This window comes from Limulus polyphemus, unplaced genomic scaffold (genome assembly GCF_000517525.1).
Source record: "Limulus polyphemus unplaced genomic scaffold, Limulus_polyphemus-2.1.2 Scaffold321, whole genome shotgun sequence".
NCBI lineage: Eukaryota > Metazoa > Arthropoda > Merostomata > Xiphosura > Limulidae > Limulus > Limulus polyphemus.
This window is the reverse complement of record NW_013665931.1, coordinates 254,575-266,684: the sequence shown is the minus strand read 5'-3', so window position 1 is coordinate 266,684 and position 12,110 is coordinate 254,575. Positions and strand designations below refer to the sequence as shown.

Genomic DNA, 12,110 nt, shown 5'->3' with positions numbered 1-12,110 from the left:
CTCCTTTCCTTATTTATTAATATGGTCAATTCATCTAAACTCGAGTGTTTCTTCTAAACTGAAATTTTGTTATTTAGCATTTTTTTCGTTAAACTTAAGTTATCTTCACGTTTTTTCCCCCCTGCAGAGCGTCATATAAGAAATATCTTTTCATTTCTACTCCTCTTGTCTAGTTTTATTGTAAACTGATTTGAGTTTTCTTCATTCACGTGCACTTTTTTTCTGATTGATTTAGGGTTTTCTTCACGTATAGATTTCAAAAAAGTTTTATTTTGGGGTTCGAATTGTCCTTTATTTTTTCATTTTCCTTTAGATCTGCTCTCCATTGTTTCTTACTACAGCGTGATCGAGCTTACGAAAGCTAACTGTTTGCAATAATATTGGCCATTTGCTTGTAGACTAAAATGCCTTTTGAAAATATATTTCATTGCTTTTCGGAATTTAACTTCGTTAAAAGAAAAAGAAAATGTGTACTTTTTAAAGTTTCAGACATATATTGTAAATGTAAATATCTTTGGCAGCTTCCCAGTAGGTCAACAGTAAAGTTACAGACTAGCAATGCTAAAATCTGGGGCTCGATTCTCTGTGGTGAACATAGCGCAGATAACCCCATTGCGTAGCTTTACACTAAAACAAACGCATACATTTTACAACTTCTTTTTTACACCCGCTAAGCCTAAACTTCTTAAATTTTCCGGACTTAAGACGAATATATTTATATCTATGTTAGATTTATATGCGTGTAAGGAATCTAGTTGTACAAATAATTGTGTTATTATTTGTTTTGCTTTTAAAACCTTTAACTGTAAATATAATTGTAATAACTCTATGGTCCATATACAAGGAAAATTTAGCAGTGTAACTGTAATACACGTATAAGGAAAGCTTAGCATAAGATGTAATTGTGAAACTGTAATTCATCTACTAGGGGATGTAATTGTGTAACTCTGTGTTTAGTGTATAAAAGCCAAGCTACTGATGTAACTGTGTAACACTTTTTTCGTGTATAAGAAAAGTCCAACTGGAGATGTAACTGTGTAATTCTGTGTTTTGTGTCAAAAAAGTTCTTCTGTAATTTGTTCATAAAGGAAACCTATCTTTAAATGTAACTATTTGTTTTGTGTAAAAGAAATGTTTAGTTATTGATTCAACAGCATAACTCTGTGACTTTATATAGAGCTGTGTTTGTTCAAGTATACTGTAGTTAGTGATGTAACTATGTGTATCGTGTACAAGGAAAACCAAGCTGTAGATGTGACAGTGTAACCCTGTGACTTGCTTATAAGGAAAACCAAGCTCTAGATGTGACAGTGTAACCTCGTGACTTGCTTATAAGGAAAACCAAGCTGTAGATGTAACTGTGTAACTTTCTTGTAAGGAAACACTACCTGTAGATGTAGCAGTGTAACTTTATGACTTGTTTATAACGAAATCCTAGCTATAGATGTAACAGTGCAACTCTGTGAATTGTTTATAACGAAATCCTAGCCGTAGATGTAACAGTGTAACTCCATGACTTGTTTATAAGGAAAACCAAGCTGTAAGTGTAACAGTGTAACTCTACGACTTGTTTATACGGAAAATTAATATGTAGATGTAACAGTGTAACCCTGTAGCTTGCTTATAAGGAAATCCAAGCTGTAGATGTAACAGTGTAACCTCATGACTTGCTTATAAGGAAAACCAAGCTGTAGATGTAACAGTGTAACTTTCTTGTAAGGAAACACTACCTGTAGATGTAGCAGTGTAACTTTATGACTTGTTATAACGAAATCCTAGCTATAGATGTAACAGTGCAACTCTGTGAATTGTTTATAACGAAATCCTAGCCGTAGATGTAACAGTGTAACTCCATGACTTGTTTATAAGGAAAACCAAGCTGTAATTGTAAGAGTGTAACTCTACGACTTGTTTATACGAAAAATTAAGATGTAGATGTAACAGTGTAACCCTGTAGCTTGCTTATAAGGAAATCCAAGCTGTAGATGTAACAGTGTAACCTCGTGACTTGCTTATAAGGAAAACCAAGCTCTAGATGTAACTCTGTAACTTTCTTGTAAGGAAACACTACCTGTAGATGTAGCAGTGTAACTTTATGACTTGTTTATAAGGAAAACCAAGCTGTAGGTGTGACCGTGTAACTCTATGACTTGTTTATACGGAAAATTAAAATGTAGATGTAACAGTGTAACCCTGTAGCTTCCTTATAAGGAAATCCAAGCTGTAGATGTAACAGTGTAACCTCATGACTTGTTTATAAGGAAAACTAAGGTGTAGATGTAACAGTGTAACCCTTTAACTTGTTTATAAGGAAACACTACCTGTAGATGTAGCAGTGTAACCCAGTGGCTTGCTTATAAGGAAAAACTAGCTGTAGATGTAACAGTGTAAGCCTGTGATTTGTTTATAAGGAAATCCTAGCTTGAAGCTCTGTCTTTAGTGTGGTTAAAATATTCATATGTTGGTTTTCTTCGCCGATGAGTTTAGAAAGCTGTGTAGGTAACATGATAACTTCGGTGTGAATATAAAGATATTTAGAATGACACAACTAAAATAGAAAGTTATTTTCTTTTACTGCCAATTGTGTCTTTGTCTAGACGTCTACATGTTAAATCTACGTAACCCGTCAACCAAAAGTTCTGACAATTTCACATGCTTGGCAATTTATGAAATACTTTACTAAGTGATTTGTTTCTCTAAAATTGATTCTCAAACCCAAAATATTTCTCGATTCACAAAATAACATGAAAACGTTTACGCTAGTAATACTTAATGAATGATCTTACCTAAACATTTTCCTATCGTTCTTCCGCCATTCCTATCGACTCCCCCCCTCTCTTTCTTCCCGTTTTAAGCTCCACAAATCTTCCCCCTCTCTTCTTGCGCTTCTCCGTCGATTTCAGCAACCATTCACAGGACCGTGCGTCATTTTAACGATCTGATTATAGGCAGACAAGGCGCCCCTGACCGGCGTATGTGTGTATAAATTATGATTATTAGTAAAACCACCATTCCCTAGTAAACATATTGATAAACATTTGGCTTACATGCAAATATGTCACCAATATTCATATTTAATAGATCACAGAATAAATCTCCACAGTTCACATCATTGTAATTCACTATAGTTAACTTAGTAGAACTTGCAACACTTGTGGCTGATTTTTTCGGTTAAGCCGGGTGTTTTTGTTGTTGTTTTTTTTCTCTTATGTAAATCTATTTTTTATAAGTGTTATTAAAAGCAGAACATGTATATACCATGTAAAGATGTAAGATGGATGTTCGTGTATTGTTTATCTATATGAATGGAGAACGTTCGGTAAGCTCGAAGAAGGAGTTTCAGTAGGGTCCTGATCGATCCTTTCTCCCTCCTGTTGGGTTTTGACCCACGTCGTTCGAAAGACTCAACTCGAGTAACCTCAGGAACCATTCAGTGTCAGACCTAGCTATACAAACAGAAGGCGAAATCAGGATTAGCTCTAGAAAAAGGATCAAATTCGAGGATTTGTTGTCAGGTAGAATAATATCGAATTATTATTATTAACGCAAAATATTTCAGTTTTATTTCCTGCACTCAGGTTGAGGAAGTAACGTAAAGTTAATCTCTCTCTCTGCTGTTTCTAGGTGAATAGTGTAATATCAAAAAGAAAATTTTCAACTACACCGTCGTGTATATATACATAACCTATTTTATACTTAGTACATTTCCTGGCATATTTCCATTCTTCACAAGGTCAACACGTTATTTCTAACACATATTTAAATGATATATATGAACAGTTATAGACTATCGCTTCAATATTGTTATAAAACAAATAAGCTACAGATGCTGTTTTTGTCACATTCCTTTTAAATTGTCCACTGCGGCTCGAAATCGAAAGAGTAATTTCCAGTGACAATAAATAAATTAAAAGTAATGTGTGAAAATTTCATGTGTGAAAAATATCATCTGCAGTTAACTTGTTTTTGATAACAATCTTCAGACCTGTTGATTTTCGCCGGCTTTAAGCGTAAGTTTAGCTTCAACAGTTTGCAATCAATAAAAGAAATGTCAACACGTTACTAAAAGTGTCATATTATACAACTGTAAGCTCAAAGTCAAAACTTACGATTCACGGTGTCCATGTTTTGTGACCGCGCACCAGATCCACTTGGCAGCAGGCAGTGTGACCTGAAATTACATATGAACTTGATAACCTACATAAGATGTTAAAAAGGAATAAAAGATCTCTCAGGTCAACTCCTATGTACAAGTAAGCCAGCTTTTTTAAACTGGTTCATTTTTATCTATTTTTTAAGTACGAGTTTTCAAAATGGCAACATTATTAACTTGCGACAACTACTCCTATCCAGGACGGATCTCTACTGAAAGTTTGACTTTACGATGAAAGATTCCAATGAAATATTATTCTAAACTATCTTCAAAAAAAAAGTATCATCGATAATCATTAATACTTATTAAACCTTTTTTTATCAGGGTACCCCAGTGGCTCAGCGGTAGGTTTACAGCTTACACTAAAAAATCGGGTTTCAATACTCGTAATGGTTAGAGCACAGATAACCCATTGTGTAACTTTACACTTAACAACAACCAAGCCAACCATCCTCGTGACGATTGGTGTGTAAAGTAACCAGTTGTTGCATCGCCCTTTAGACGTGATTTTCTCAATATTCTCAGATATGTATGCATATATTTTATACGTATTAATAAGTGCGTCTTACATAAATTATGGAATAAGACAACCGTATAGGATTCTTTTTTTTTAACCTTAGACCTAAAATTTAGTTCTACAAACGCGGAGGAGCGGTTATTCTATATTTGTGCATAGCAGTTTCTATTTCTCTTCAGCTATAAATAACTTAAAAATTATTCTAGTTAGTGAATTTCTCAAATGTAAATTCAATACGAAAGTACTAATTGACCAGTTGCAACAAACAAAAACTCTAACATTTTGTCTGCGACAGAGCGATAAGCTTAAACAGTATGGTAACTCACTCTTAAATATTTCAAGTGGAATATAACAATGAACTAGTTTTCATTCTGTTGTATTACATTTCACTCAAGTCACATTTACTAACAGTCAGTTTTTAATTCAAGTTTTGCTTACTCTTACTTAAGTTTCACTCAAGTCATGTTTGCTAACAGTCACGTTTTCCATCGTAATGTTCTTTATAATCAATTTTTCACTCAAGTTTCACTTACTCCCAATCTGTTTTCTCTGAAGCCACATTTACTAACAGTCAGTTTTTAATTCAAGTTTTGCTTACTCTTATTTAAGTTTCACTCAAGTCACATTTACTAACAGTCAGGTTTTCCATCGTAATGTTCTTTATAGTCAATTTTTCAATCAAGTTTCACTTACTCCCAATCTGTTTTCTCTGAAGCCACATTTACTAAAAGTCAGTTTTTCACTCAAGTTTCGTTTACTCCCAATCTGTTTTCACTTAAGTCTCTAAAATAATAACGAAAATACTAAATACTACAATTCTTTCTTAGTCCAACTGGAAACAAGTAATGGATTTTTTTTATCCAATAATATACTTCAGAAGATCAAACCGTGTAGTTTTGTAGATTATTAATTAACATATAAGATTAGTCTTAGTTTAGTAAGTTATTTAAATCAAAGTAACATATAAATATTTATTTGTATAAACATTTCCCCATGGATATCTATTGGTTAGCTGTTAGGGTTTTATAAGCCTGCTAACAAAAGTCTCACGTGTTGTAATGTACATTGTTCGTCTAACATGTATGAATTGACTACAGTAGTTTGGCAACATTATTTGTTCAAGACAAACGTAAATGTAAATAGATACAGGCATGTGTTTGTGTGTGTGTATTTCTCTAGGAGGGATGGGGAGGGGTGCAGCTGCATAATTAACAAATAAATACCGTATTTGTATTCTAAAAGACACGTTCGTCTGTATCTATGTATATGTGATGTAAGTTAGATTAACATATCTTTGTGTATAGTTTTTGAAGTCAGTATGCTACTCCTTCAGCACGCGTACAAAACGAAACACAGAGGACACAGGCAGCTACTTTAAATTTACAGATGATTCTCGAAAGTTTATTTTTGGGTAAATCCCAGCATGCATCTGGTGTCTAAGAGCTTGTCATCACTTAAGAAACATTCAGCTGAAATGAAGATTATGTTACTTAACTTCAAAATTGTATTATTCATCTGTAAGTAAATGATTTGTTGGGGAGTAGCCTTATGTAACGAAATACATGTATATAGATCTATCTACATTCTTATAGTGACAAATGACATCTAATAAAACAATTGTGTAATACCTAATACATATATATAGATCTATCTACATTCTTATAGTGACAAATCACATCTAATAAAACAATTGTGTAATACCTAATACATATCTACATTCTTATAGTGACAAATCACATCTAATAAAACAATTGTGTAATACCTAATACATATATATATATGTAGATTCTTATAGTGACAAATCACGTATTAGGTATTACACAATTGTTTTATTAGATTGTAGATATATATATTTCTTATAGTGACAAATCACAATTGTTTTATTAGATGTATAATAACTAATACATATGTATCTACATTCTTATAGTGACAAATCACATATAATAAAACAATTGTATAATAACTAATACATATATATATATCAACATTCTTATAGGGACAAATCACATCTAATAAAACAATTGTGTAATACCTAATACATATCTACATTCTTATAGTGACAAATCACATCTAATAAAACAATTGTGTAATACCTAATACATATATATATCAACATTCTTATAGTGACAAATCACATCTAATAAAACAATTGTATAATAACTAACACATATATATCTACTCTTATAGTAACTAATACATATATATATATATCCACTCGTATAGTGGTTAATATATCTATATATAACCACTACTTCACAGAAAATAGAACACATACAAAGACAAAAACTGGAAGATTACTTAAATGATCATAGTGAAAACTAACGATGCTTGCACGATCTTTCTGTAGAATCACATCTGAATATCTGAGTTTTGATCAGATTCTGCTGCTTTAGTAATAATGCTGAAGATGTTCGCCTCAGTTTTTTATGATAAAACATATTAACGAATTATCTTTTAATTTAACAGTATGTTCTATGCTTATCAATTTCAAACAAACCTTTACAGAAATACTAGACTCGTACATTTGTAACGTGATATTAAGTTGTTGCGTTGTCGTTTTTTGTGTAGTGTTTATTTTCATTGCAGTGAAAAGTTTTTTTAAAAAAAAGTTTGTTTGTTTATTTTAGAGCAAAGCCGCATTGGGCTATCTGCTATGTTCACTGCGGGGAATCGAACTCTATAGTTTAGAGTTGTAAGTTCGTGAACTTACTGCTGTCCAACTTTAGGACTTTCTAAAACGAGTGTCATATTTTGTGGGCACGCTGATGGTGTTTTTCATAGTACCTGTTAACTTCATAGCATCAGTCAAAGGAGTTGACCTTGGAGTTTGTAGATCTGTAACGGTACGAACCGAACTTCTAGCTTGACACCTTGATGACTTATTGATTAATTGTAATCATAAATTGACTTAGGTAATTTTTAAGCATTACAGCTTATCCGCCCTTTTAGCCCCCCCTCCCCGCGGCTCTGGAGAGTTACAATGCTAAAAATCTGTTTTCGACATCCGTGATGGGCAGAGCATAGATAGCCCATTACTTAATCCCCCCCCCCAGTAGCTCAGCGGTAAGTTGGAAAGCTTATAACGCTTAAAACCGTAAAAACCGAGTTTCGATACCTATGTTGGGCACAGCAAAGATGACCCATTTCGTAGCTTTGTACTTTAAAAAAAACATGCAAACACTGCCGCCTTTTTAACAGGAAGAAAACGAAAAAAAAATGAGTATAAAGAAACAGATACTTTGTCTATTTATTTCATTAGTATAAATTATAATCGAGAACGTGTTCTATTTGAATGAAGCATCAGAAGTTATCACAAGGCTTACTTGGTGTCAAAGAATTAGTTCACTATAACATAATGTATATAGTAAGTAATTATGACAGCTCGACAAAACACCATCTTAAAGTTAAGTGATCTTCCGATGTACTTACTGTGTGAACAGTTACAAGCCTGCCTTTAACATAAGTAGCTGAACAGGTAATTGAAATAACAAATGACAATCTCTTACTACATCTTGTTCAGATGAAGCAAAACAGCAAAAAGAAAAGAAGAAAGAGGGAGATGTTTAGAAAAAGAGCTCGTTGCATTTAACATCTTGCTTCACGTGAATAATAACACAATATTTATGACAATTAGACCACAACACTGTGTAAAAACATGTGACTGTTGTACAACAGTAGCGAACTTAGAAAATAACATCTAGCTACATTATATAAAAATACGTGACTGTTGTACAACAGTAGAAAAACTAGAAAATAACACCTAGCTACATTATATAAAAATACGTGACTGTTGTACAACAGTAAAAAAACTAGAAAATAACACCTAGCTACACTATCTAAAAATGCGTGACTGTTGTACAACAAAAAAAAAACTAGAAAATAACACCTAGCTACACTATCTAAAAATACGTGACTGTTGTACAACAGTAAAAAAACTAGAAAATAACACCTAGCTACACTATCCAAAAATGCGTGACTGTTGTACAACAGTAAAAAACAACAACTAGAAAATAACACCTAGCCACACTATCTAAAGTTATGTGAGCGTTGTACAACTGTAGCGACCTTGTAAAGTAACACCTAGCCACATTATCTAACATTATGTGAGCGTTGTACAACAGTAGCGACCCTAGAAAATAAGAACCAGTTATACTAACTAAAAATAAATGAACTTTGTACAACAGCAGTGAACCTAGAAAATAACACCTAGTTACACTATCTAAAAATAAATGAACGTTGTAAAACAGTAGAGAATTTACAAAAAACAATAAAAACACACCTAACTACGCTATCACAGAAAGAAACCAAAAACACTACAGTGACCTTTTTAGTAGCAAACAACTAACAACAATATTTAAAAAGCCTAGATGACTTTGGTACCATATTATTCAGTCAGGTAACAATAGTGTTCAGAAAGCTAGATTATTGTTGTTGTGCCGCAGTAATACGTCTAGTTACAAACAAATAACAATGATATTCAAAAAGGTTAAGTTATCGTCATTGTATCACAACATCCAATCTTGTAACAAGGGCAGTGTTTCGGAAAAGGTTAACACAATTAAAACAATAAATCTGGTTATAATAAGAAAGAAGAAATAGCGATGAAGCAAATCTGAAACTCCCTTTTACCTCTCAACTTAATTAATGACAAGAAAATTGTGCTTGACTAACGTTCAGTACACATACACTACCATGCTCGACACAACGTTCGTTCAGACATCTCTGTTGATTTGTCTAGTAACAAAAAAAAACAAAAAAAAACACAACAATATTCAGAAAGGTTAAATTATCGTCACTGTATCACAGCGTCCAGTCTAGTGGCAAAGTCAGTGTAGGCATAGTAGGTAATGTAGATATACCGAAGAAGGCTACAGTACAGAAGCCGGAAATGTTGTCCCATTTTAGAAACAGGTTGGAGTAGTACATTAAAACCAAAACTCTACGAATAACAACGATATTTAAAAACGCTAAATAATCGTCGTTGCACCACAACATCAAATCTAACAAGAAGAAACTCACAACAGAATATGAAAAGTCAAGAATACTACTGTACTCTAACAGTTAAAGACTGACTACCATTTATTTGATTGTTGTGACACCACTTTAACTAACATCAAAACTACCAAAAACAGTTTATATTAGCATGCACTTGTATTTGTTAAACGTTGTATTTAGGTGTGTATAGTGATGAAGAAAAAGTGACTTGTAGAATTAAGTCATATATGTGAATGAAAGAAAGCTTAAGAAGGAATGAAAACGATTGTTAGAAACTAAAATCGTCTTGTTGTTCCCGATAAGAGGAAATGAAAAATGCAGTGACGGTCTGCGCAAAGATGTAGCTTATGCTACACCGTGCTTTCCTACTTCTTAGTGCGGAAGCTTCGTCTGCTACGTCCATTGTTGTTCCCGATAAGAGGAAATGAAAAATGCAGTGACGGTCTGCGCAAAGATGTAGCTTATGCTACACCGTGCTTTCCTACTTCTTAGTGCGGAAGCTTCGTCTGCTACGTCCATTGTTGTTTCGGATAAGATTGCTTAGATCACGAAGCTTGAATTACCGCATGACGTACGCCGTTTACTTGAAGAAAAAATGAATATTGATATTCTATTTTGTTTAAACAGCACAGTTTTCTCAGGCTACTTGTAACATGAAAATATAGTGTAAAAATATGAAGCTTTCTTTAAGACATTTGTGACGTCAAAAGATGGTGTGAAAACATGAAACCTTCTTAAACCACTTGAAACATCAGAAGTTGGTGTAAAAAAGTATAAAAATTTGTCACTCCACTTGAAACACAAAACAACAGTGTGAAAACATGAAACTTTCTCAAGACACTTGAAACATCAAAAGACGATGCAAAAACATTAAATTATCTCAAGCCACTTTAACCACAAAACAACAGTGTGAAAACATTAAATTATCTCAAGCCACTTGAACCACAAAACAACAGTGTAAAACATGAAATTTTCTCCAGCTGCTTGAAACAATGAAAAACAATGAACAAACCCGAAGCTTCTTCAGTGTATAAACCTGAAGTTGGGTTCTGTTCATCTAGTTTATTTGTTTAGGCAAATTTGGACATATGTTTGAAACAAGAAAACTGAAAATCGCGGGGAAAGAGTCGTTACCGTATGTTAAAGTTAATTTTCAAAGACTGGAAATTTGGATTAATTTTTTGATATCCACGACGATATAATATTACCATTGTTTATCTTAATGCAGTCTTGTTTTCATGTCTTGTATTTATCGCTCAAAAATCGCATATTTCCGAAAATAAGTACCATAGTAAAAAAAATAATTCTGATTATAACAAGAAACATGAAGTAATGAAGAAGCAGATCTGGAACTCCCTTTTACCCGTCAACTTGAAATTAATGACAAGAGAAACGTGCTTAACTAACGTTCAGTGCACACACACACTGTCCTGCTATACACAATACGAAACGTTCGTTCAGACATCTCTGTTGATTTGTCTTTCAAGTCGTGTTAGATAATGTTTGTTCCAGCATGTCTTATATACGACGTTGATAACAAATACGTGACTGTTTTACGCCCTATCATACAGATATTCGAAAAGGTTGCAGGTGTCAATAAGAATTACCTCAAATATGAAACAATTATCACCTCTTCTACTGTAATACTTTTTTATTTAGTAAATTTCAATTCGTTCCAAAGTTCAATGTTCTATCTTATTAGACTACATTTTTTAGCTTTAAACTTTAACGATAGAATTATAAAAAATAACCAACTTAATTTATACCACGTCAGGTCTCCAAAAATAGTTTTCGAGCCCATTTAGCCTGTTTATGTCACACTTCATACTTTGACGGATTCACAAAAATACTAACATGATTCTTTATAGCTGAAAATATATTGTTCGGGTCTTTCTAAAAAGGTCAGATGACTTATATAAATATATGCATAAACAGACACTCGACATGGGTATTGGTATCTGTACAAAAAATATGATCTCTTTTACTTTCTAACTGTCTTAAGAAATGACAAACAATACAGTTGAGTATTGATGTTAATGTTCACAATTTGTCTTACATTGTTGTTTGAAGTAACTGAAGTTAGTGGGCTGAAGGCTAACATTTGGTTTACATTGTTGTTTGAAATAACTGAAGTTAGTCTAGTTTATTTTATACATTGTTGTTTAAAGTCACTGAAGTTGGCGGGCTGAAGGCTAACATTTGGTTTACATTGTTGATTGAAATAACTGAAGTTAGTCTTGCTTATTTTATACATTGTTGTTTGGAGTCACTGAAGTTGGTAAGCTGAAGGCTAACATTTGGTTTACATTGTTGATTGAAATAACTGAAGTTACTCTTGCTTATTTTATATTGTGTTCAAAGCTGAACTACAGTAAATAGATCGGAACTAGAAAGGCTTATCAACCGAGCTACTTCTGTATCACAAATCTAGTAGTATATGATGTC

The 12,110-nt window shown here is 33.1% G+C and overlaps 1 protein-coding gene across 1 annotated transcript in view; it reads right to left on the bottom strand.

The window, feature by feature from the left end:
• Positions 1 to 3,310: 3,310 nt before the first annotated feature.
• LOC111085304 overlaps positions 3,311 to 12,110 on the bottom strand; it is a 129,624-nt gene continuing 120,824 nt past the window's right edge. Inside the window, exons 5-6 of the mRNA XM_022383257.1 lie at positions 4,110 to 4,171; positions 3,311 to 3,446 (exon numbers count right to left, since the gene is read on the bottom strand). Coding sequence (XP_022238965.1) covers positions 3,340 to 3,446; positions 4,110 to 4,171 — 169 coding nt within the window. The 3' untranslated portion in view covers positions 3,311 to 3,339. The remainder of the gene's footprint in view (positions 3,447 to 4,109; positions 4,172 to 12,110) is intronic.